Source organism: Rhincodon typus, chromosome 1 (assembly GCF_021869965.1).
Source record: "Rhincodon typus isolate 14 chromosome 1, sRhiTyp1.1, whole genome shotgun sequence".
Classification (NCBI taxonomy): Eukaryota; Metazoa; Chordata; class Chondrichthyes; order Orectolobiformes; family Rhincodontidae; genus Rhincodon; species Rhincodon typus.
This window is the reverse complement of record NC_063332.1, coordinates 165,531,020-165,557,947: the sequence shown is the minus strand read 5'-3', so window position 1 is coordinate 165,557,947 and position 26,928 is coordinate 165,531,020. Positions and strand designations below refer to the sequence as shown.

Below are 26,928 nucleotides of genomic sequence, written 5' to 3'. Positions count from 1 at the left end.
TGAGCAACAGGCACAATTCTTGCAAAACATGATACCTGATTTGCGTAAAGAAAGATCACAAAAGCAGCAACGTGATGAATAATCTCTATTTTTCTGTGGTATTGTCAAGTGGCAAGTGTTAGACAAACAGTATTCTTCCTCCTCAACAATGGGATCTTTGACATTGTTCAGAACAGGCCTCGAATTAATGGCAGATCTGTAAGATGACTCCTCTGACTGTGCAGTATGCTGTTGGTGGAGGGTGGAAATGCTGGCTTGAATTGTCTATGCACATCATTGATTTGGACCTTGAATTCAGAAGGCAGAGTCCCATCTACTGATCCAAGCTGACATGTTTAGAATATATATAGCACAGTCGCAGAACCACCAGAAAACATTTTCTTTTTATAATTCTCCCTGGAAAAATTGCAGTTCTGGTTGAGATTATTTGTTTTCCCTTCCCGTTTCCTTTGCAGTCTATCAAAAATTCTAGTCATCATTTTGGCTTGGCGTCCCATGTTGACTACAGCACGAAATATGTGCCTCATTCGACACAGTTTTTAAAACGTTTTCTCTCAAAGACCTTGACTGATGTGCACTGCTAGCTCCAGCTGTGCAGTAATAAGTGATACGACACAACCCGGGAGGCCCTGTCTCACTGCCTACAATGGTGGGGGCTGAAGCAGCAGCACTTCATTGTCAGGAGCTGATGGACTGGTTCTTGCAGTTACCACCTGCTTTGATGTAGCTGCCAAAAACTTAAAGCACCCGTGGGTGATAAAGGAGATGACCTGGCTCTGCCAGTCTCCCTCTAAGAGCAAGGTACCAGATCGCCTCATGGATGCCAAGAGCTGCCCACAAGGATTGGATGTATTCCTGGAGATTTCCTTTAATTAATTTTGGCTTGTTGAGCATCCCTGATTTTACTTGTTCTAACATTGCTGGCTATGCCTTCATCTGCCTTGGCGCAAGCTCTGCAATTCTCTTCCTCCACCTCTCTGCCCTGTTATGAGGCAATCTGTAATATCTACTTCAGTGATTAAGCTTTCACTCAACTTACTTAATATTTCCTTTTGTGGCCCAATGTCATTTTTTTTTCTATAATCTCCCTATGAAAGTGCCTCTGTATGTTTAATTTTTGTCAAAGGCACTAGAAAAATGTAATTAGTTATTTGTACTCAAGTTGCACTTCATTACATTACGACAGTGACGTCACTTAGAGTGCTTAATTGGCTCCAAAATACTTTGGGTCAGAAGGATGTGTAATTTTCTTTACGAATGCATGCTCTTATAAAGAAGAAGCTTGGTAAAGATTTTTGTTGTTGCAACGTTGTGCTAATTAATGAGCAGATGTGCTACAATGGGCTGTACAAATGTCAGAACTTCCTTTGCCTATCTTTTTCCACTGAGCATTGTGTGAAATTAGCTCTGAAGGGCCACAAGTGAGTTTATTTAATGCAATGATTGATAGTTTTACATTTTGTAACCATCACCCTCTGAGCATCAGGGTGGATTAGCCAGTGTCTACAAACCAATTGGGGACACTGTCTCGTCCATCAACGTGCATCTGACCATAATGCATGGGAGGAAATAAAGAATATCCCAGTTTCTAATTAAATTCAGGAGAGTCTACACCTTACCACTTCATCCAACTTAACTGCAACACTAGATGGAAAAGTTGCTCCAGTGAGGGGCTGCCAAAGCATTTTGATGGAAAGTAGATGTACTCCACAGTAGATTCACAGACCCATTCCCTCTCGTCTGTTTGCTCAGTTTTACAAACACTCTTGGAAACCGATGAGACATGATAAAACCCAGGAAGCCTGCTTTACCTGTATTGCATGTTGCCAACACTAGGATATGAGTGACATTATCTCCATACACAGGTATCTGCAGTTCCTGGAATAAGGGGTGAAAGGAGGAGACTTTGATCAGGGTGGATGTTGGCAGGCCCAGTGGTCATCCTGTGTAGATCTGATGCCTTTCTTCAACGCCCCATCAGAGAGTCTGGGGTCATAATCACTATTTTATAAGGTGTATAAGGTACAAAGTACAGAAATACGCATTACGAACTATGGTAGGTGTCTCAACCCTTCAGCCTTCTCTCTCATTGAATAAGCTCATGGCTGATCGGATTACTCCACAATCCTGCCTACACCCTGATAACCAGAGTAGCCCCTCTCAGACCTTTCCTCTTACCTGGAGCTGATCTTGTTCCTCTGAGTATTGGGAATGAGCCGATTTAGAGTAAACGGATTGAAAGACCTCTCATATCATCCACTGTAAATAGTTATGTTCAATAAAGCCTGTTACTGTTCACTCATATGAGTGCCGATATCAAATTACTGAACAGAGATATACACAGCCATGTGCACACGGTTCCAGCAACACTCAAAGCTTGATGGCATCCAGAACAAAGCAGTCCACTCGACTGGCACCCAATACAGCCTCCTTCAATATTCACTTATTACACCATTGAAACTGTGTGCACCACCCACAAGATGTACCATAACAACTCACCAAGGCTTCTTCAGCTGTATCTTGATTTTGTATCAAGATCACTCCCATCCAGAAGGACAAGGACAGCAGATGCATAGGAACACCATTACCTGCAAATTCTATTCCAAGCCACACACCATTCCCACTTGGAACGATATCATTGTTCCTTCAATTTTGCTGGTTCCAAGTCCTTCCTTCCTAACAGCACTGTGAGTATCCGTACATTAAAGGACTGCAGTGGTTCATGGAGGCACCTCACCACCACAATCTTTGGGGTTATTAGGGATGGCCAATAAAAGTTGACCTAATCCTATGCCCTCATCCCATGAACAAATAAATAAAAAAGTACAACATAAACGCACCCAGCCACTACACTCTGGAACACTGACCTATGTATTCGCCAGTTATTTTAACCCCGATCTTTTTAGAAAAGATGCACTTCTGCAGCTACCTTCTGGCTCCTAGAAACCACAATCAACCTCAAGTTAACTGGCTATTTGTCAAACCATAAGGAGAGCTGGTAACAAAAACACAAATGTTGGAAAACTCAGCAGGACAGGCAACATCTGCGGAGAGAAACAGAGCTCATGTTTCAAGTCAATGAAATTTTGAAACATAAAGTTTGTTTTCATGCAGTGGTAATGGGGAGGGGCAGAAAGAACAAGAGGGGATAGGTCCCTGATAGAGTGGAGGGCAGGAGAGATTAACTAATAAAAGACATGATGGTTCAAAAGCCAAAGAGAGTAGTAATGGCTGGAGTAAAGAAAAAAACGTTATGTTCAAATGAGGAATGAGTAGCGATATAACAGTAACTGCATTTATTGCCATTGCAACAACACTACTCCAGCATATCTCTGCAGGGGTTCCTCAGGGTAGTGCCTAGGCCTAACCTTCTTTAACTGCTTCATCAATGAGCTTCCCTCCATTGTTAGGTTGGAAGTGGGGATGTTCCCTGCTGATTGTCACAAATGGAGCTGAACATTGTGCAATGTCCAAATGCAGCAACACCTGTACAACATTCAGGTTCGGGGTGACAAGTGACCATTGACACTGGCGCTGTACAAATGCCAGATGATGACCAACTCTAATGACGAAATTCAACCATCACCCTTTGACAATGGTGCCACTGTTGCTGTATCCCTCACTATCAACATCCTGGGGGTTGTCACTGACCAGAAACTGACCTAGACTAGCCACGTCAATACAGTGACTACGAGAACAAGTCAGAATCCTGCAGCGAGTAATTCGTATCCTAACTCTCTAAAGCTCATCCATTATCCACAAGGCACAAGTCAAGATTGTGATGGAACATTCCCCATTTGCCTGGATGAGTGTAGATCCAACAACACTCAAGAAGCTAAACAGAAAAACCTAAGTACCAAGGATGCTGGAAATCAGAAACAAAAACAGAAATTGTTGAAAAAACTCAGCAAGTCTGTGCAGAGAAAGCAGAGTTAATATTTTGGAAGTTCTATTAGAACTTAAGTTCTGATACTCAGCTTTCTCTCTACAGTTGCTACCAGATCTGCTGAGTTTTTCCAGCAATTTCTGTTTTTGACTCAAGATACTAACACCATCCAGGTCAAAGCAGCCTGCTCGATTGGCACCATATCTACAAATATCCACTCCTTCCACCACTAATGCTCAGTAGTAGCAATGCATATCATCCATGAGACGCATTGCTAAAATTCATCAAGGATCCTTGGACAGCACCTTCCAAATGTTTGACTACTACCATCTAGAAGGACAAGGGGGCTACCAACTCCTGCAAATTCCCCTCCAAGTAACTAACCCAACCTGACATGAAATATATCACCATTCCTTCGCTGTTGCTGGGTAAAAATCGGGGACCTCACCGCCTGCCAATGGCTTTGTGAGTCAACTTACATGAAACAGACTGCAGCAGTTCAGGAAGGCAGCTCACCACCACCTTCTCAAGGGCACATAGAGTTGGGCAATGATGCTGACCAAGTCAGTGATTCCCACATCCCACGAGTTCCTTTTTTTAAAAAAAATGCAAGGGGCACCATGCAATCACAATGCCTGTGGCTTTACAGCCAGTGATGGCCGCAGGACCTGGGTAATAGCTTCACACTTAAAGTTTTCCTTTGTGTTGCAGCTTGGTGTCCCTGATATGAATTTTAAAGCCCTTGTCTTGCTCGCTGCCCCACTCCCCTCAGTGAACGGCAAGCTAGGCAGCAAGGAGTTGCTCAGAAGCAAGGGATACAACCATTGTGATGGCAAACAGAGCAGTGAACCAAAGAGGAAGAAACAGCAATGATGGGTGCACATTTTCTAGTACCCATTTCAGTGCAGTGCAGGTACACCGTATCAATGACACTATCTTCCTTTACAAGTGCGTTGTCAGGACATCCACTATTTGGTACCCATTTGGACGCAGCATAAAGATATAAGGAAACACTGGTAAAACCGTGTGTGGCAGTTTAAAATCTATTTCCAAATGACACATTTCAGAGCTTTACTTTTTGGAGTCAAATTTAACCTGCATTATTTATCTGGAATAGCAACGTAGGAGCTTGCTGCACAGACAATGAAGTTCCTTTATGTGACACTATAAAAGATAATGTGTGCTCCCTTACACCCTCACCAAAATGATCTCTCTTAAAATCAAATCTTTCACATATCAACCAAAGAATTATATCCCAGAGAATGCAAATGTTTGGGTTTGTGCAAATGAAGATTTCTGTGCTGCTTTTGCGCTGTTGTCCCTTTTCTAAGAACTCACGGAGATGAACATTTTCCAAACTAATTTTCATAAATATTAATTCTTGGATGCACACATTATCGACCAGGTGAAATCTATTGTTGATTCCTCACTGCCTGGAAAAGGCAATGGTGGGCTGCCTTCTTGACCCACTGTTTGTAGTTTGTTATAACTGCTTGGTTTTCTGAGCCCCTTTAGGAACAATTTGTAGCTGCATTGGTATGGGATCAGAGACACAAAAGGGTCAGACCAGGTGAGGATGGCTAAAAGATTACTTAGCCTAAGGGAGGAAGCTTTTCTTTTAATGCAGTGTGTAGTTTGGACCTGGAATGTACTGCCTGTGAGCTGGTTGGAGGCAGGTTGAATTCAGGATATTGAAAGAGAAGTTATCTAAAAAAGAAAACAGTCCAGGTTTGTGAGGAAATGACAGAGACTTAGATGAATTGCTCCTTCTGAGGTCCAGCATTTACACAAGAAGCCAAATTTGTGCTGGAACCATTCTGTAATGCTACTCTACAGGGCAATTTTATTTAGAAATGGGGAGGAAAACGAATTTAAAATGGCACCAATTCTGTGACCATTTTTAGAACGAAATTATGATTGTTTTAAATTTTTAAATTTGAACTAAAATTCCCAAATTGGGATTTGAACTTGTTCAATCGTGTTGGCTCCTGGATACGTCTTTCGGTAAAGTGACATATTTCAGCTTTTTTGATGACAAGGGAAGCTCTGCTTTGTATAAGATGATAATATCCTGCACAAAATCCATTTGGGTTCAGGGCACTGACACTTCGCAGGAGTTCTCCTGAGCTTGCAATGTGATGGTGTGCATATTGAGTCATGTGATCTCTCCTGGTGTACCTTTTATAAATTTTGATTTAAATCCCTCAGTACATCGCCTCTGTTAGGAAGTATTCCTGTGAAAAGCAGCGCACAGGAGTCACTCTGTTCTCTGACCTACTTTTCCTAACGTTGCTTTAGCACCAGTCCATCTAGAAAGGACGGGAAACATTAATCCTTTTATTAATTTAGGACAGTGAGAAATGGGTTAGGGTATCCATGTGGGAAATTGCTCCTGTATTTATAGGCTGTGCGTACAGCTCCATCTCTCAGCTCACTGTCCTCGACATTGGCAGAGTCCAATTCATGCTGGGACTGTGTGATCTGCTGTTAGATCTGTATTAAGACAGCCTTGCTGGAAGGCCATCCTTGTCTACTGATGACAGTCCCTCAGCACTCTTTTTATAATATGTGTCCTGTTTTTAAAATGCTTTCACTCTCTCTCTCTATTTTCCGCAAATAACACTCACTGCCCAAGAGGTAATTGTCTTTCCTTCTGTAATTTTATCTACTTTTTAAAATATAAGCGAGGGATATCACCAGCAGATTAATTAGAAGGAGGGGACTGAATGAAAGCCTTTCTGATACTGGAGTGATTTAAGAGAGTACCTCCCTGGGTCTGACACCCTAAGCCTGGATTTCTGGTAAATATCCCCCATACCCCCATCAAACTTATATGAGATGCAATGGAACTCCCTAAAGCCAGGCTTATCATGTGAAATATCTAAAGTTCTTTCCATCTGCCTGCGTTTCGCCCACCTTGAACCATCCTCGCTACAGTTGTTTGTCATCATTTGTGATGAAGCTGGATGTCGGGACGCCATCCGATCTGTGGGAGCGCATGAAGTGAAATTACTGGAGGAAATCCCATTCCCTTGAGAGGTACAGCGTCTGCTCGTTCCACCAGCCTCTCTGCTCTGGCCCATACACTGCTGCCGTGCATTAGCATAATCAATTGCTGACTCGTCTACAGGAGCTAGGGAGGGAGGGAGGGGATGAAGCTGCCCTGCTGCCTGCCTTTTTTTTCCTCTTATGGGATGGTTCATTCCTGGCTAATTGGATCAAGGAGGAAGTTGCAGGCTGTCTGTGCGGTTCTGAATGGTGCGTGCTGTGTGTGTGTCTGATTTCTGCAAGACCTGCCTCCCCCCAGTGTGTGTGTTTCTATATCTGTCTGTGTATAGATGAAGGAGGAGGAAGTTCTGTTTGTCCTCTCCCTGTCTCTGCACCACCACCCCCCCTCCTCCCTTCCCACCCTCCCAGCTAATGACACCGCTGCCACACTGCGCTGAAAGCAGCGGGCACCTGGTGCTCCTTGGTAATGACTCCAGCTTTGCTCTGGAGCAAGCCGCACAGCCACAGTGAGAACAACAGGATGCTGCTGCCTTGTATTTGTTTTTCCTGAAGGTGTGTGTGTGTGTTTGTGGGTGTGGGTGGAGTTTTTATTTTACCAATCCTCCCAGGTGAGAGAGATCAGGAGCGACTTTCAACCTAAAAATAAATGGCAGCCAAGTCTGAGCTAGCACAGACAGAGATGACTTGAACACTTGGGCGTTTGTGCATTCACTGGAGAGACAGAGTGGACAAGGTGCAGAGCTGCTGAACCCACCGTTACACCCCCCCCCCCCCCCCCTTTACCCCCCCCCCCCCCCCCCCCTTTACCACCTCCCCCCACCCCCCAGAGGATGTTGGTGATGGTCTCACTGTCGCTGTCCATTTGATGCCTGGACATCTCGCTCGCCCTTGCTTCTCGCTCACTTCCCCTATTGTTACTCAAGAGGTTGCAGAGAACGGTGGCACCTTAAATGCACCGGGAGGATGTCAGAGGAAGGGAGTGAAAATTCTCCGGATCCCTCCCCCCCTCCCTGCCTGACCCCGTCTACCGAAGACACTGCGGAGGATGCTCCCTCGGCGGGCCAGAATGGAGCGCTGGGGCTGAGCGGCCTCATTGCTACCTGCTGCATCTGCATGGAGGTGGAACGCGTGCGAACTTGCTTAAACTCTGAGAAGATCTGCATCATACCCATCATGGCCTGTCTGGTGAGCCTGGGTCTTTGCATTGCTGGCCTCAAGTGGGTTTTTGTGGACAAGATATTTGAGTACGAACCTCTGACGCACCTTGATCCCAAGCGCATAGGGCAGGGTCCTATAATCTCTGCTGACCAAGCAACAGTGGCCGAATGGCCGCCACCATCAACTGCCTTTACCTCCACCTTTCCGATATCTGATTTGATCCAGACGGTGAACGATCCTGATGACCCTTTGGTGCTTCCCTCAACTCCTTATACTAGCCCTTCTCCTCAGCCCCCAACCTCCTCTCCTTCCTTCCTACCCTCTGTCGTACTCGAATCTTTCTCCCCAGACCCTGTCGTCACCAAAAACCGTGAAGTGACAGAATCAGCGTCTGTAACCCTTCCCCAAATGACAGATACAAACCTCATTATCGCACCGGCGTTTAGTAAGTAACATATTCTTTTCCTTATAATTCTTGGTGGGGGAGGGGGTTTGTGGATGGGGAGGCAAATTCTATCAGCCTTTTGTAATCTGCTACTTTAATATTTAAACAGAACACTTGTCTCATAGAGAAAGCTATTTGGTCTGAATGTTTCCATTTGTTCTCAAGAGAAATGAGTTTGCAAAAGATGGAATCCTCTTGACTTTTGTTCATGGTATCATCAACAGCACAAAGATTCTATTTCACATTCTCTTCAATATTTCATTCAGGGTAAGGGGTTTGTTTACTTGGGTTTAGATTTTGTCAACAAATGCAGACTTTCATAAGGGAAGTAGTGCAGAATCGCCTCTAAAATAACATCTGTCTGAAAACAGTGCACTGGGAAATAACTCTTTAAGTCACTGGCCCCCCCATTGACAGAAGCCTGTTGTTTGTGTTTGACAATATCATAGGACTGTAGCTGGGCTGCTGTTAGAATATTTTATAACCTTGTGAATCTTTGCTCATGATTCCTCTGACTTACGATGTATTCCAAAAAAGCTTCCCTTGCTTAGCCTGCCCGTTGATTGATGCAAACTCTGATGTTTTAAAACAAAATCTTTGTTCATTTGTTTTCTGACCCTTCCATGAATAAAATCCAACCCATTTAAAAATTATACTCCCTATTTCATCACAAGCTGCTTTGAATTTAGTCTGAAACACCAGCTGGAGATTAATCAGAAAGGCAGTCTATATGTATATAATTTGTTTGGAATAATCAATATTTATTCTCTTGCAAAAAGATCTTTAGTGTGCATGTATGTATTGTCTCCTGTGATTTTTTTTTGCCTGATTCTGAGATGAATTTCAAGGTCAGTTGCTGCTGTGAACTAATTGATTCCAGTCTATCCCAGAGACTTATAGAAAGACAATCTTGTTAATGTTGCCATGTAGGTTGTCCACTTTGTACAATGACTTTGCAAGATTTTTTTCTCTCTCTGATTAGTTCTTGGCTGCCTGCCAAGCTTTTGATATTTCAGTATCCTCACTTGTTTAACAGGTTGCAATGGTACTTTTTCAATAGATTCAATATAAGTTATTCTGGACCCAATGCACATCCACACCTTTGCTGAGAATATGATAAATTAATTCCTGCCTGAGTAACTTTCTTTTACCATTGCTTTGCTGGGAGTTTTACTTATATTTGCTTGCAGTTCTTTACCCTGGATATTTGAAGTCAAAATCAATTCAGAATATGAGGGGTTAAACAGAAGAACACAAAGCCAAGGAGTATGTGAAGACAGCTGCGGCTAGCAGCTAGTCCTTCTTTCATGGTATATATCTTTGCTTTTAGCTGCTTTCATCTCAAGTGATGTAGTTTGCTTTAGAAGATGGTTCTTACTTGTGAAACTATTCAAGTCAAGCTGTTCCCCACCTCCCCAAACAACAGGTTATTTTATTGCTATAAGTTCCTATTTATAAGTGTGCACATGGAGGTTTTTTTTTAAAAAAAATGGACGTTCTGATTGGCAGAAGAGCCAATAATCAGAACTTGTAGATTTAAATTGAGTTTGGAACCACAGATGATAAAAGGTACAATTTTTTTTCTCTGAATGGGTGGTTAGGGTCTATAAAGCACTGCATGAGAATGTAGCAGTGTTTATGACAAGTTCCACTATGCCTTTCAACAGGGAATGGGATACTACTTGAAGGGAAAAATGTAGTTGGGTGACAGCAAAAAGGGGAGTGATTGGAACACAATTGGCCAGTGGCCTCCTTCTGAGTTGTGACCATTCTCAGATTCTATACAATGTCACTGGAACTGGTTAATGATTTATCTCATTTCAGACAAGTTTAGGTATGAGATGATTGACCTGACCCTGTGGCCATCATATTTTGTAGTTGATTTGAAATGATGCAACAGCTAGGTGAGGAAGGATAGTGGCTTGCAGTGAACTGCAATCCAGTTTGTGTTGCTAGCTCTCCAGATTTTCCCTGAAACCTCCAGGATGTAAAAATTAATCTGCAGGTCACGCCTCTGAGGAAGTCGGGAGAAAAAAAAATCATTGAGACAACAGGAAAACTTTCTTTGACCACTTTCATTTATCAGTGACAATGGGAATGTTTGGCGGAGAATCAAGAATCATCCAGTCAAGAAATTAAATTGTTTAAGTAAAAGCAAAAGACTGGGGATGTGAACCAAACACTGAGAATGCTGGAGAAACTCAGCAGGTCTGGCAGCCTTTGTGGAGAGAGAAGCAGAGTTAATGTTTCAAGTCCAGCGACCCTTGAAAAGGGAACAGGATAATTATCTGAAAGGAAGAACTTTGACAGGCAAAAGCTGAAGAATGAAATTATTTGCTTTGTGGTGGGTGCGGACAGTGAAATTAAGGACATGTTGGGTGCCAACAGCAGGTGATTTGGGGCAGGGCAGGTGGAGGCAGGTTGTCATGTGATGACACCTCCAGAAGACTGGCCAACCAGAGTTGACGGCCCTAATCCCCCATGAGTCATTGTCTCCAGGAGAGAAGGGCGGAGCTATTTAATTACACATCCAGACTTCAATAGTCTTAATAGGTTCTCCATTCTAAAATTCAACCTGTAGGCCTTCAACCTGTAGGCCTTCAAAGAAGGGTGGAGTGCCTCAGCAATTGGCAGCTATCAATACTGGCAGTTCTGGAAGGTAGTCAGCACAGAAGCAACATCAACATCAGCTGCTAAAATTGACACAACAAGCAGAATGTCTATGCATCAGATCACAGCCTGTGAGTAATGCTCTTGCCAGAGTTAGAAGGTTGTGAGTTTGAGTCTCACGCCAGAGATTTGAACATAAAATCCTTGTGGGCTTTTACTGAGAAAGTGTAGTGTTCAGAGGAAGGGTCACTGGACCCAAAACATTAACTCTGATTTTTTTCTTTACAGATGCTGCCAGACTTGCTGAGCTTTTCCAGCAATTTCTGAATTTATTTCATTATTTTCTTGCTATTTGAGGAACTTCTTACTGCAGGTAACTTGTGCCACATTTCCCAAAATTACAAAGGTACTTCAATGGCTGTAAACCACTTTGGGACATCCTCAAGAGAGATGCTATATCTAAAAGCATCTTTTTATTTTTCAATGGTGGTTGGATACCCTACCTCTCCTTCTGCTAGGTCACAGTTTAATTTATTTGTTCTTCAGTAGATTCTCCTTGCTCCCCAGCAAGTGAAATAAATAAATCTGGTTTGAATAGTCCTCAAATTTAATCTCTCCCTTTTTCTGGATGGACACATTTGTTCTCAGGACAATCCTAGAGTGATGAGAATCTGCCGTTTAGAGGTGGTTGGAGCAAATAACGGAAGGGCATTCCAGGAAAAGCTCTTTGTCACTACAAGAGAGAAAGAAAAAGAAAATTACGTTGATAGAATTCAAGGAAGCAGGGCAGGGAGCAGCTCAAATGGGCCAAATGGCCTGATTCTGTGGCAGTGCTGTTGAGCCTAACATTGTATGAGATGACCAGACATACACAATTGAAAGAAAATGCTCTCACGTTCATGGGTCAATTAATGAAGCTCCTTCCTGTTGCCAGAGACAGACTCTTTTTCAGAGTCATTAACACTGATGTTGAAGAAATAAAACTCAAAAGAAGAGTTGACTGCAAGTTGATCTTTATTAATTCCGTGCACTTAGAATGATTAGAAAAAGATACCATGATGAATCTGTAGTGTTTATAGTAATTCCTGCTTGTGCCTTATAATATTAGCTCTGCCCAAGTAAGCTCAGTAAAACTGATTACATGGGGTCAAACTGCTCATGCCCAGTGCTTCACCGTTAATATTGAGCCAACAAAGTTTTGAAATCCATTGAATCAATGATTTCCTTCTGTGACGTGGTGGCAATACAACGATTAATATCAACAGGGTGCCATTTGTAAAATGTGAGGTGCAAAGTGGAAGTGGTTCTTGCATTTGCTGGCAGGCTGGCTGCAGTTATATAGTGAGTGAACTGTAATTTAAGATTTTTGCAGTGAACAGCACACGCACGCGCACACTGTCACTACTCAAGGACTCCTGCGAAGAGTGGTCATTGACTGAGGATGGCAGAGAGTTTGGGTGTGATGCCTTTCCAGTGGATTCCAATTCGGGAATGGCAGTAAATGCTGGTCTAGCCAGCAATACCCATGTCCTACGATTGATTTAGACAAAAACCATCAACACTCGCTGTCTAGACATACGTAATACTTGATCAATTGGCCAAGATAGCAGAAGCCTGTGGACAGACTTGGAACAGAGGCAGTTTAAAGAGTCAACATGAGGAAATTAGCATACAAGTGGATGAAATCAGGAGCATGAGTACAGGCCATTCAAGCCCATTCTGCCATTCGATAACATCATGGCTGCCCTGCTTGTACCCTCAAATCAAGATTCTTACCTCCCCCTATAACCTTTCACTCCTTTGCTCAACAAAAGTCTACCTACCTTTACCTTAAAATGGGAGGTGTAGAAGACAAATTGCTTGTTGCAGAAGAAGTGCTGTGTTCTTGTTTGCCCTTTACCTTTGTAGTTCTTGTAAATTGGCCTGATGACTGAAAAAGGAGAAACCTTGACAAAAATGCCTCTTTTTCAAAAATATAGAAGGATATTTTGGATGCCTGCTAAAGGAAATATTCATAGGAAGATGAACTCTATTTATAAAGTCATCACTTAATTAGTTAAAAAAAAAATGGCTCAACTCTTGTAGAGAGAACTTGTAATAAGGTAAATTATTGCACTTAGCAATACATGGAGGCTGAGAGGTAGGAGCAGGACATTCTGCCCAATCAATTTGTATTGGTCCTCACCATTCATTCAAGAAAATTCTCCTCAATAATTTACCCACCCCATCCCCATATTCCTTCAACCCTACTTTTCCTTCATGCCCTTGACTAATCTAATCTTGAACATTGACATAACCTCTGCCTCCAACACTGACCCAGGAAGTGAATTCCACAGCCTCTTAATTCTTAATGTGGAAAAAGTTTTACGTATATTTACAGTTGTCTGTATGACCCCTCCTCAACTATTGGAAACAGCCTGAGTTATGACAGATTTATAATATGGTATTATATTCCTATGGCAACTTTACCTGTCTTTCCTGACCCACTGGTTTTTGTCACATTATGTCACACAGCTTTCCTATTCAATATCATAACTTTGAGCACGATGTTGTGTGATTGAAATGAAAAGACACAGTAATATTTTTAATAGTGTCTGCAGGTTTGTGGCAACATGTACTTTTGTGGATTCTGACAACACCTTTCAAGCTTAAACCACGGAAATTAGCAGCTCATCAGAACAGCCCTGAAAATGATTGCCTTCCCACTTTCAGCTGCCAGCATTCTAATGTATAGCACAGTCCCTGTATACTTTGCACACACTGGACTTGAAAGTATTAAAAAACTACTTCTTCCTCTTTCAAAACCCAGAGTTGCACATTCTGTAAAAGATTCTATATTTGGGAGAAATATCTATACACGGAGGAGGACAGTAACAGCATAAGTTGTTTTGGGAATGTGGAGGCAGAGACCATTGTATGTTTTTAAAGGGAAAAACGGATAAACATTTGAAGGGTAAGGAAATCATAGACTGCGGAGACGCAATGGAACAAAAACACAAAAGTGTTGAAGAAGCTCAACAGGTCTGGCAGCATCTCCAGAGGGAAAAGCAATTAGTTTTAGGTTGCTCCAACTAAGAGTCAGCACAAATGCAACAACTTCTCTCTGTCCTAAAAATGGCAATGGGACTTGTCAGTTGAGAATATGATGGACATATTGTCATGTCTGTAGAATGTATGACTTTGATTTTTCATTCAGGGCGGAACGGTGGCGCAGTGGTTAGCACTGCTGCCTCACAGCACCAGGGACCCAGGTTGGATTTCACTCTCGGGTGACTGTCTGTGTGGAGTTTGCACATTCTCCCCATGTCTGCGTGGGTTTCCTCTGGGTGCTCTGGTTTCCTCCCACAGTCTGAAAATGTGCAGGCTAAGTGGATTGGCCATGGGAAATCCAGGGTAACAGGGATGGGATGGGTCTGGGTGGGACGCTGTTCGGAGGGTTGATATGGATTTGGCTGAATGGCCTGCTTCCACACCGTAGGGATTCTATGATTTATCAGGAGTGCTTTGAGGAGAAATCAAATAGAAGCACTAAGTGTCTAATGAATTTAATGTGACTGCATGCTTTTTGTTTTGAGTACTTGTTAACTCCATTGCATGTGTTTCTGTCTATGCTATTTTAACCCAGGAACTGGGTGTGCCCACAAAGGGTTTTAGCAGCTGGACATGAAATAATGCACAGAGAATGAAACTGTTCCAGAGCCTAGCTTCTAACTTGTGGGACTGACCCCTTTCTCCAAACCTGTGCAACTGAGTTGCCCTTTTTTGACATGACTGCGACGTTTGCTGCAGATGAGCTTCCTTTTTCATACAATCTGCATCAAGGTGATAGCGCTGTTACCAGATGCTGTGTAGATGAGTCACCCACTGTGATCCGATGGCAATTTAAGAAATTGCTTCATAATGACAAGGAATTGATTTTTGTGCGATGCTGCATTGCAATTACACTAAATGACTAATGGATACCAAAGAGTGTGGTCAAAAAAATGCGATGGTCAGCCTGAGAGGGGCTAAAAGGCAAAGGCAGTGTCCACAAAGCATTAATAAACTAACAGCAATAACAACTTGCATTTGCTTGGCACCTCAAGCACAGTAAAATGTTCTGTGGCACTTCTTGGGAGCATGATTAAACACTGAAATGCAAAAGGGGATATTGGGCATATAAGAGATATTATCCAAAGTTAGGTCAAAGAGGGAGGTTTTACTGGGCATTGTAAGGGGAGAGAGAGAGAATGATGGAGAAGGTTAGGGAGGAAACTCCAAAACTTAGGACCTTGATGGTGTATGGTATGGTATGGCTGCTAATAGTAGAGCAATTTTAATCAAATGATTAAGAGGCATGAATCGGAAGAACGCAGAGATCCTGAGATCTTGGACAGAGACAGGGAGAAACCAGGTCAATGAGTATTGGAGTGATGGGTGAGTAGGACTTGGCTTCCAGAGGGTACAAAGTATGGGGTCTTACAAAACATTGGTACCTTCAACCAGCACTATTCAAATGTCTGAACAGCCATAGTGACCATGTCAAGCTAAAACAGAGATCTGCAGCAATACCCATGTTCTACTCTCCCACTCGCACTGTGTGTATCCAAATCCATAAAACATCAGAGATTAATTGAACTGAGGCTTTCTACACAGTTATGCCCTTCAGACATCTTGCTCCAATCTTGGTGAGACTGCACCCAGAGTATTGTGTTTTGCTTTAGTCCCCTAACCAAAGGAAGGATATACTTGCCCAAGAACGATTGCAATGGAGATTCACCAGACTGAACCCTGGGTAGGTGGACGTGTCACATGAGGAGAGATTGAGGAGACTGGCCTGTATTCTCTGGGAATTTAGAGGATGAAAGGTGATCATGTAGAAGCTAACAGAAAGGCTCAACAGGGTAGATGTAGAAAGGATATTTCTCCTGGCTGGAGGTCTTCCAGAACCAGGGCACAGAGTCCCAGAATAAAGGGGCAAGTCATTTAGAACTGAGCTGAGGAGGAATTTCTTCACTCAGAAGATAGTGAATCACTATAATTCTGTACCCCAAAGGCTGTGGACGCTCAGTCATTCAATGTTTTCAAGACAGTGATTGATTTATAAATAGTAATGGCAAAAGGATGTGGCGCTAACGTGGGAAAGTGGTTTTGATGTAGATGACCAACTATGTTCCAAAATGATGGGGAAAGGTTGAGGGGCTGAATGGCCTACTTCTGTTCCTATGATTAATGTCTCACAGCACGTCCAGGCATCAGTTGCTAAGATTTCCATTTGCTTGTTTTCATTTGGAAGTGCTGGTGATGGAATTGCCAAAATTGATGAGCCTTTAATAAAAGGTGTTTGAAAAAAAGATAAGTTACAACAGGAGGCCACATGTTGTTCACACATGAGAGAACTCTTCATTTACAAGTTTTAAACCATCAGCAGATTTAGGATTTATATAACTACATTGTGAAAACATGGGTGGTATGGTGGCTCACTGGTTAGCACTGCTGCCTCACTACACCAGCGTTCTGGGTTCAACCCCACATTCACCCACTATCTGTGTGGAGTTTGCACGTGCTCCCCATGTCTGTTGGGTTTCCTCTGGGTGCTCTGGTTTGCCTGTAGTGTCTCCTAGGTGCTCCCGTTTCTTCCTACAGTCCAAAGATGTGCTGGTGAGGTGGATTGGCCATGATTCTATGAAGCTGCACCAAGAAATGAAGAATTACTGCAGCAAGTTGTGATTGAAATTTGGAAAGCAAGTATTTGAAAGAGAACCAAAGCTTGACATTTTAGATCTGAATTTCATTGTATTGATTTGCTACACAGACCTTCCCTTGCAGAGGATGGCCGATGTATTATTGCCATTTCAGCAATTTCCATCTTTATGTTTAGGGGTGTGTGAGAGTGTGTGTATATATGTATGTATGTGTCAATGCATATGTTTGAATGGCACACAAGTATCTGTGTGCAGGCATGCGCATTGATATTGTTTTAAAGAGTTTGTTCACGTGTGATGAGACAAAAGCACTTTGTACAATAGAGAAGCCATGTCAGTCATTATTATGCCTGCTAAGAAACATCTATGCCATCTAAAAGATGTGGAAAGGAACACCTCCATTCACTAGTTATTCTAACAAAAGGATACTGGTGCAGATAAAGCACCAGACGTGTGTTTGATCCCCAGAGAAAACTAATGCATCACCCAGAACATAGTACTGGAAACAATACACTGGAAGAGAAACGCAACTCATGCATCTAAAGGTGTTTTTTTAGATGATTCGGCTTGCAGCTACTATCTCATTGTGTATATTCTGTAAAAGTTTAACCTAATTTTCTTAAAGCTTTAATTTGAAGCCACCTCCCTGCTTCCCCTTCTCCCACTATCTCCTGATCGATATCTGATTTTTGCTTTCACTGATGAGCTTGATGCTCTTGGGAAGGCCTGAGGAGTCAGAGCGATTTGTAATGGGGAAGGCCCGGAAATGAGGAAGTTGAATGCTGGATTGTCTGCAGGGAGTTAATTAACATACTGTCAGGCAAAGAGAGTGGTAATGGGCGGAGAGGGACGACCAAATGTTGCTTTTGTTTACAGCTTTTTGTTTCTGTTTTCGAAAGGTTATTGGGAAAGAAAAGTCAAAGTGAACTATGAAGATCATTTTAGTTTTAATTCAGAGCACTGACTCCAGTTTCATTTCAAATGCATGCACCAGTCATTAAATTGCCTCCCAAGATAAAAATCCTGGGAGAAAACGGAGAATGTTGTTACTTGCCCCCCACTTACTCAAGTGCTTCTCTTACCCCCTGCCAATCCCTTTGCTCACCCTCCCCTTTCACAACCCGCATAATATTGCTCACCATTCCATCTTGCATCCCCCTCACCCCCTTGCATGCTACTCCATCTTGCTCCCCCTGACTTCCTCCAGCCAAACTCTGCCCACTCCCCAATTCTTCAGAATCCTGTTTCTCTCTTCCTCTTCTCTCCCTGTCATCCTGTTATTTCTTCTCTTCCTCTATATCTTCACAAACTCAAATATGTTTTCTGGAAATTAATCAGCACTCACTGTGGTTGACCTTGACAGAACACTCAAGTTTTGAGCAATATAAATATTTAATATATCCAGCATTGTCCTGCCAGATCTTACTACAGTCTGTCTCTGTAGCGATGTTGCAATTCCGCAATTCCTGTAATGCGGGCAAGTCGAAAGCATATCAAGCAAGTTGTCCTTTCTTTCCTACAGCCCTTGGAAATTAATCACCAGTGTGATTATTGGCTGCACGTCTCCCAGGAAGATTTATAGTGCTGGATACTGGCAGTGAAATAGTGCTGTCCAGCTAGCGTCTGGGAAATAACCTAGTTGAGGACGACTAATAGTCTCTGAGGCTGGACAGATTGTCAATGTGATTCAGCTTGTGACATTGGCCCTTCAGGACCTGGAATCCATTGCTTCCCGCTCTCTCAGTTACACAGAGACGGTGCTACTGAATTCATTCTTAGATGGCTGCAAGATGAGGCAACACACAATTTTTGATAGGACACATCTCCGTTGAAATTGCAGGCGAATATATGTGCTGTGACATTCATATGCACACATCTTTGTCCAAACAATTATTCTGAAGCCAACAGCCAGGACTGTTAGATTAGGTGTCCAATTTACCCTGGTAAGTTGTTCTTACTTCTTCTGATTTCTTCCCTTTATTATTGATAACCCACATAGTCTTCCTGCTCACTGAGATAGCACTACAAGACTGGTAATCCAGAAATGTGGACGAATATCTGATATGTGTTCAAATGAACATTGAATAACTGGTGAAGTTAGAGGCAGTTAATTAAATCAATTTGGAATGAAAAGGCTGGTATAATGGTAACCATGAAACTGCTGAACTGTTACAAAAATCCTAAATCTTAAGAATGTCCTTTTAGGGAACAATATTTTCTGACCTCCTCTAGTTTAATGTATATGTAACTAGAACATAGAACATAGAATATTACAGCGCAGTACAGGCCCTTCGGCCCTCGATGTTGCGCCGACCTGTGAAACAAATCTGAAGCCCATCTAACCTAAACTATTCCATTATCATCCATATGTTTATCCAATGACCATTTAAATGCCCTTAAAGTTGGCGAGTCTACTACTTTTGCAGGCAGGGCATTCCACGCCCTTACTACTCTCTGAGTAAAGAACCTACCTCTGATATCTGTCCTATATCTATCACCCCTCAATTTAAAGCTCTGTCCCCTCGTGCTAGCCACCACCATCCGAGGAAAAAGGCTCCCACTGTCCACCCTATCTAATCCTCTGATCATCTTGTATGTCTGTATTAAGTCACCTCTTAACCTTCTTCTCTCTAATGAAAACAGCCTCAAATCCCTCAGCCTTTCCTCATAAGACTTTCCCTCCATACCAGGCAACATCCTGGTAAATCTCCTCTGCACCCTTTCCAATGCTTCCACATCCTTCCTATAATGCGGTGACCAGAACTGTACGCAATACTCCAAGTGCGGCCGCACCAGAGTTTTGTACAGCTGCAACATGACCTCACGGCTCCGAAACTCAATCCCTCTACCAATAAAACCTAACACACCGTACACCTTCTTAACAACCCTATCAACCTGGGTGGCAACTTTCAGGGATCTATGCACATGGACACCAAGATCTCTCTGCTCATCCACACTACCAAGAACCTTACCATTAGCCCAGTACTCTGTATTCCTGTTACTCCTTCCAAAGTGAATCACCTCACACTTTTCCGCATTAAACTCCATTTGCCACCTCTCAGCCCAGCTCTGCAGCTTATCTATGTCCCTCTGTAACCTGCAACATCCTTCCGCACTATCCACAACTCCACCGACTTTGGTGTCATCCGCAAATTTACTAACCCATCCTTCTACGCCCTCTTCCAGGTCATTTATAAAAATGACAAACAGCAGTGGCCCCAAAACAGATCCTTGAGGTACACCACTAGTAACTGAACTCCAGGATGAACATTTCCCATCAACCACCACCCTCTGTCTTCTTACAGCTAGCCAATTCCTGATCCAAACTGCTAAATCACCCTCAATCCCATGCCTCCGTATTTCCTGCAATAGCCTACCATGGGGAACTTATCAAACGCTTTACTGAAATCCATATACACCACATCAACCGCTTCACCCTCATCCACCTGTTTGGTTACCTTCTCAAAGAACTCAATAAGGTTTGTGGGGCACGACCTACCCTTCACAAAACCGTGTTGACTATCCCTAATCAAATTATTCCTTTCTAGATGATTACTGATACTGACTACTGATCCATGAAATCTTAACTATCCTCTACAATGGCCACAGAATCAGTGCTGTTGTTTTAAACATGGGTAATAAATGTTGCCCTCACTCATAATGGCCCCAATCCATGAATAAGTAGCACAAAAGCTACAAAGGCAGTGCAATCCTAAACTTCTACCGAGCCTACTTTGACATAAACCACCAGCAGGTACACAAGCGCAGTCTACACAATGGTCTGCTCTCCAGAAACTTTAATGGAGCAGGAGGATCAAACCCAAGACCTCCACACCTGAGAATATTTGTGTGCAAGGTTTATTGGTGTTTCTCCTGTCCCGTTATTGTCAGCTTGGCTACCAGTGGTCAGAAGCTGCTAAACTTATCGTGGAATCCCCACCGTGTGGAAGCAGGACATTCGGCCCATTAAGTCCACACCAACTCTCTGAAGAATATCCTACCCTTCTCTGTAATCTTGCATTTCCTTTGGCTAATCCACCCAACCTGCACATCCCTGGACACTATGGGCAATTTAGCATAGCCAATCCACCTAACCTGCACATCTTTGGACTGTGGGAGGAAACCCACATGGACACGGGGAGAATGTGCAAACTCCACACAGACACTTGCCTGAGGCTGAAATCGAACGCGGATCCCTGGCATCGTGAGGCAGCAGTGCTAACCACTAAGCCACCATGCCACCCATTATTGGCATGATTCACCTCTCTAGTAAATAATCCAGTCTACAATCTGACATTAAAACAGGTATGACCAGGAAGAATCCATGTCAGTGGTAATGGCCTCAATCTTAAATTTTGAGTGGATAGTTTGGGAGCAAATCCAAACTGACATAAAAGTCAGCATCAAAGTTGCTTCCTGTTCAAAGTATTTGGGCTTCATTGGCAAGATCAGCATCTATTATCCTTCCCCTAATTGCTTTTCAGAAGGTCATGGTGAGGTGTCTTGTGAACCCTTGCAGGTCTGTATGCTGTTAAGTTGGGGGTTGACCCTGTGGGTGTACTGTATGAAATGGGTTTGGGAGACCTATTCCATTATCAAACTACAACAATGACTCTGCATCATGGAACCGCTGTACATTCGGTAATTTCATTTCAGAGCCGTATTGGACAGGTGCTACAGAAGACCAGGCTCTTTTATTCAGTGTGCTAGCGCTCCACTTTAATTAGTTTCCTAACCTATTTTAAATGAATCCGAGGCTGGTTTGGAAATGAAGAGCTGAATAAACAACTGGTTAGGAAAATGATTGCAGCTGACAAAGATAAGCCCTGCTAACATGTGTGGAACATTTTGGTGTCAGAGCTGATGGGACTGTCAAAGCATGTCAAGAGATCATTGGCTAAGATATAGGTTTTAAAATTGAAGGATATTTTGCAGCTTTGCTTTGGACTGAAGGAATAGGCTTGGCAGTATCATCCTTTTCCAGGTGACAGTTTTAGACTGAAGTCAGTGATGGAGCAATTATCCATTGCCTGTGTAAGATGTGGATTGATCAATCAACTTACCTTCCTAGGTAGGTCATTTGTTCCCCCAATTCTCCAGTCGAGCACAGGAAGTGTTTGCAAACAGAATTGAAAACAACTGCATCTTAAAACTCACAAAAATGGCAGCAATTGTATTAAAGAAAATAGAGAATTGGAAGGTAGCCCCTATAGTGCAGTAGCTTTCATCAAAGAAAAACAACCCTTCACATCCCAGCCATTTAAGTACATTGGCTGTTGTGCTTTCCTTTGTGATAAATCAATCTGTTCACAGCGAGGCACTCCAGACACCATGGATGTAGAGGATGAGATTGTTTTTCAAAAATGCATTGATTGAGCATATTAATCAGTCTACTGTAAGACAACTCTTGCACCTAACCAATCCCATTCTGAGAGAGCAAATGATCCTCACCTGGATATGCCATCTCAAAAATGGCAGCAACAGAAGTGTAGTAGTCCCTTAGTGCTGCTCTAGATTGTCAGCCGAGATTGTAAGTGTTTTGAATCAACCAACTAGGACATGTTGTTCAAGGTGGGACTTGAAGTCAGACCTCCTGGCTCAGAGGCAGGGACACTGCCACTACTACAAGATTCCCCCTCCCCCCACCCCAATCTAGGTTGGCAGTGTTTTCTAAAGAACCGTATTACGGAGCTGTGGAATTTGAACCCAGGCTTCCTGGCTCAGAGATAGGGATACTGCGGCTGTACCACAAAAGCCCCGACAGAAGTATGGTACACCCTCAGCGATGCTTTCGTCCACCAGACTAGGTTGTTAAGAGTTTTGAATCAACCAGCTTACACATGTTGTGGGATATTTCCAGTGAAGGTCTCGAACCCCAGCTTCCTGCCTGATACGACTACTGTGCCACAAGAACCCCAACCTAGGATGTACGCTACTGCAATTGAACCCCCTGATTTAGGCCAGAGTGTACTACCATTTAGTCAAAATTTTCACAGTTGCCTGTGTAAAACTCATTCCGTTATGAACAACTTCTGTAGATTTTCCTCAAAGCACACTCCAACTTAAATATCTCAAGTCAGCACACTTCTGGCAAATGCCCTATTTTGAAGCTAATTGGCCAGTTTTGACTCTGACTATTACTGGATCCATAAAAGCAGGTTATATTGAGACGTCAGGTTTTCGACTGAGTAATTTCACTTGAGAGGATTTTGAAGGCAACTAATTTACATCAATTACTCAGTACAAGGGAGACTGGGAGGTGGGATTAATTGAAACTTGGCCCAAACTTAATATAGCGTTTCATGAAAATGTTACATGCTGGAGTAATCAAGTTATGACATACCATGCATTAATAAACTTATGGCAGAGAAGTTTGTTGTGGTGATGTTGATGCTATTCTGTAATAATCTGCAGGTTAAACTTGGATGAATTTGGGAGTTCTGTTCTCTTGATCATTGACTTAGAAATGTATCATCATAATAGGGAAAGGGTGGCATTCTGAGACTATTTTCAAATTTACGGAACGACTTTCCCTAAATATCTGGCTTTCTAACATGATCGAATTTAACTTTATTTTAATCCCCTCCTCGCTGCTTTTGTATTGAGTATAATTGATGTCAATTAGCTGCCTTCCAAGTTCTGTCTGGTCAGACTGCGTTAGTGAATCATTTGTAATCCTGACATCTCAATCTAAGAGCACGTGCAGGCGTGCCACATGGAAATGAAGCACAAGGCCCACCTTCAACTGCTGAACCTGTTCCTTCTGTTGGAGCAGGACACATGCACTGTCCACAACCTACTTAACCTTCTGAGGAGAGGTGAATGGATCAGAGGTTAAACTACCACAAAGGAAAGGTTCTGGAGTTTCATGCTCCTTGACCTGTGAAAGTAAACGAAGTGAAAACATCCAGGATATTGGATTCAACAAGAAAACACAACTTGTTTCTGCTGCTGTTTAACCGGTTAAAGTATGTTTGTTTTCCCTCTCAAATTTGGCAAATAAAAAAAACTAAAATTCATTGGACACGCTTCCATTTTCTGACTTTGCAAAACATTTTATCAAAAGACAGTTTGTAGGGCGTGGAGTGCATGTGTGTGAGTGTATCTGTGCAAGTTTTGACTGCCGGTCTTGGTTTGAATTTATCACTGGCTTTTAAGAAACTGTGTGTGTCTCCTGTGGCTAATGCTGAAAATTCTAGATAGTTTGTGCTTTCTGCTCTTCCTCCCTCAATCCCCTAAGTAGCGAGCTGCTGTGTGGGCCAACTGTGCCTCTCCATCTGCATTCTGTTCTTTTATTCATCAGTATCAGCTGCGTTGAAATATAGCGGAACTGTGCTTTTGTTTTACTGGATAGTCTACTTGTGAAAATATGGACAAGTGGAATGGCGTCCTGATTATATGTTTTCTTGGCAAGCAAGGTTTTTGTAGTCAGCAATAAATGCCCCAATTGATGGCTAAATTGAAGGTGATTGCTGTAGAATGCCCATGAAATTGATGTTGTCATTTGCAAAGCAGTCTGTATGCTGAATGTCCCTCAGCCTGTTCGTCACATCTTCATCGAATGAGCTGTTTGTCCAAAGATGACTACAACAACTTTGTCGCTATTGGAACGAAAGCAGGTCATTGTGGTGTGTTGAAGTTTTGTTCTACGATGAATGCGGGTCTATACTTGCGATTCTTTGTTCCCTATTTTTTATCCCCATGTATTATCATAAGGAAGATTATGGAATCTTCACAACATCCACAAGAGGCTTAAAGATGAGTCATCACTGAAAATCCATGTTCCTCGTAGCAACTGGTTGCATTAACATTGACCATCCTTATCTGAAGAATGATTCAAAGATAGGCAAAGATTGAGTATTTTTCCCTGAATTAACCTGTTCAGACTTGTTATAACATACCTCTGGAGCAGATAGGACTTGAACCCAGGCCTTCTATTGCACCACAAGTATTGTATTTTGTTTCTTCAGTGGAAGGTGTTACGGGATAGTGGTTCTGCTCATTATCCAATCGAATCATGACTCCAAAATATTCTGCTGGGCTCAGCAATTGTTAGCTATGAGAGAGAGGCTCCATTTTAAGTGGGGCAGAGCATTGATCATGGGGCAGGCTAAGATCTGCAGGAAGGTGGAACGATTGGGGCCATGATGGGAGAGAAGATGGCTAATTGAACTCACTGTCCAACCTATACACCTTCTGTAACTGGTCCAGAGTTTTTATCCATCCATGATTCCCTAGCTTGGCCAGTATTTGTGGTCCATCCCTAACTGTTCAGTGGGCAGTTAGGAGTCAACCACATTGTTGTATCTGGAGTCACATGTAGGCCAGACTGAGTAAGAATGACAATTTCCATCCCTTAAGGACACTAGTGACCCAGGTGGATTTTTCCCAACAATGATTACCATTTGACTCTTAATTCCAGATTTTTATTGATGTCCAATTCCACCATCTACTGTGGTGGGACTTGAACCCAGGTCTCTACAACATTACTTGGGTTTCAGGATTAATAGTCCAGTGATAATACCACTAGGCCATAACCATCGCCTCCCCCTACTCTCTGTGTGCTTGCTCCAAACAGCAGAAGGTGATGGAGAACCTCTCTGGGCATTGCATCATGTTCTAAGCTAGATTTGAGGAGGTGAAGAGCGGACCAGCTGCTTTGCATAGTGTTCTCTTAAGGGCTTCATCCTACCACTGCAGGTGTACACCTTGGGCAGACCTACCCAGGCTGGAAGACTGAGCAACAAACCCTATCAGGTTGCTTGAGGTGCTCAATGCCTGATTGAGGGGTTTGGATCAGGAAGGAACCCACAGTGAGCCTGCCATACCCTCCCCTTGCTGCTAACCACCTTTGGCCCTTACCATCATGACACTCCTCCTGTCATCACTGGTGGTCCTCGATCCTTGGTGATCTTCGACCTTAGACCAGCATTACTGTTGGTGACCTCCCTTCATGCTGGCGCTACCCAGCAATGAAGAGCTACCTGCCTGTGGTTGGCAGACAGCTTTTGGTGAGTGAGACCAATGTCCTTTAGGCCAGCAAAGGCCCGCTACTGTTCTGTAAGAGCCTGGTTGGTATTGAGTGTGGTGGGCCTCCCCTCAAAGAGGTAACCAGGGACTCTCCAACCGGAGGGTGAGATTCCCATCACCTACATGGAATTCCGTCCAGCCTGCAGGGTGTGGGGAGTGGGCAACATGATGCAAATGACCTGATAGTTATAAAAATCAAAACGATCATTATATATTCTTCAGAGAGGGGAAGGTGTCATCCTGGCTAAGCCCACATGCAGCTCTAATTTCACAAGAATGGACAACAAATATTCCTTTGCCCACTCTCAAAACACAACAGTTTGATTCCTAATGTTGCTGTCTGTCAATTATAACAAAGATGTAGCTACATTTTTTTAATGGAGTTAAGAATTACAATTATTGAACTTTTGAGGGAAAAATCTTTATAATAGCATTATATACGTGGTAATGTTTTGGTTTACTATCTAATGTCCTTTGCCACTCAGCTGTAACAGCTTGTTGTCTACTCTGTGAGGTTAACCTGCTTGTCCATTGGACCAAGTGTCAATCCCAAACCGAGCCTCTATCTCTGAAGTGTGACTAATCATTGCTCATTGAATAGGAAGCAAGCCAGGTTTTACTGACATCTGGCGCCGATCAATATCAGTCATTCTGAGCTAGTTTGCTATTGCTGTGCAGTTGTAGATAAATAACTGGACAATGCCAAGCATTCCTCTAATTCTGTCCCTTGTACGTCATCTCTGTGATGTTTCCAGAACATGCAGAAGCACTGCCTGCAGTGTGGAGCATGTGTGTTGAAAGTGTGTGTTAGTGGGGACAGGGTGTTGGGGTTGCTGCATACAGAACAACTAACAGCAATGGTGTGAAAGCAAGAACAATTCAGGACATCTCCAGAAACAAATCTGTAGAGCTTGAAGTTAATCGACAAACCACTCAAAAACTCAAGTAGATAACAAATTGTTCACTCGTTTGCTTTTCTTTCATTCTTCAAGGCAAAACTGTTAAAAGTCATTAAGGGTCATGCCCGGTTTTTATTCAGGAACTGAACATTCCCAGGACACGATGACCAGTAATCAAGGATCATTAGGCCACTACCACTTTGTGGT

General features: G+C 42.9%; 1 protein-coding gene across 4 annotated transcripts in view; it reads left to right on the top strand.

Annotated features, from left to right (window-relative positions):
• The window catches only part of nrg1 (neuregulin 1), a 176,301-nt gene that overhangs the window by 54,893 nt on the left and 94,480 nt on the right, over positions 1 to 26,928 (top strand). Inside the window, exon 1 of one of the 4 annotated variants that reach the window (XM_048600606.1) lies at positions 7,859 to 8,498. The exons of the other annotated variants lie outside the window; for them this stretch is intronic. Coding sequence (XP_048456563.1) covers positions 7,859 to 8,498 — 640 coding nt within the window. Of the gene's footprint in view, positions 1 to 7,858; positions 8,499 to 26,928 lie in introns of those variants that run through there. 4 annotated transcript variants of the gene reach the window in all.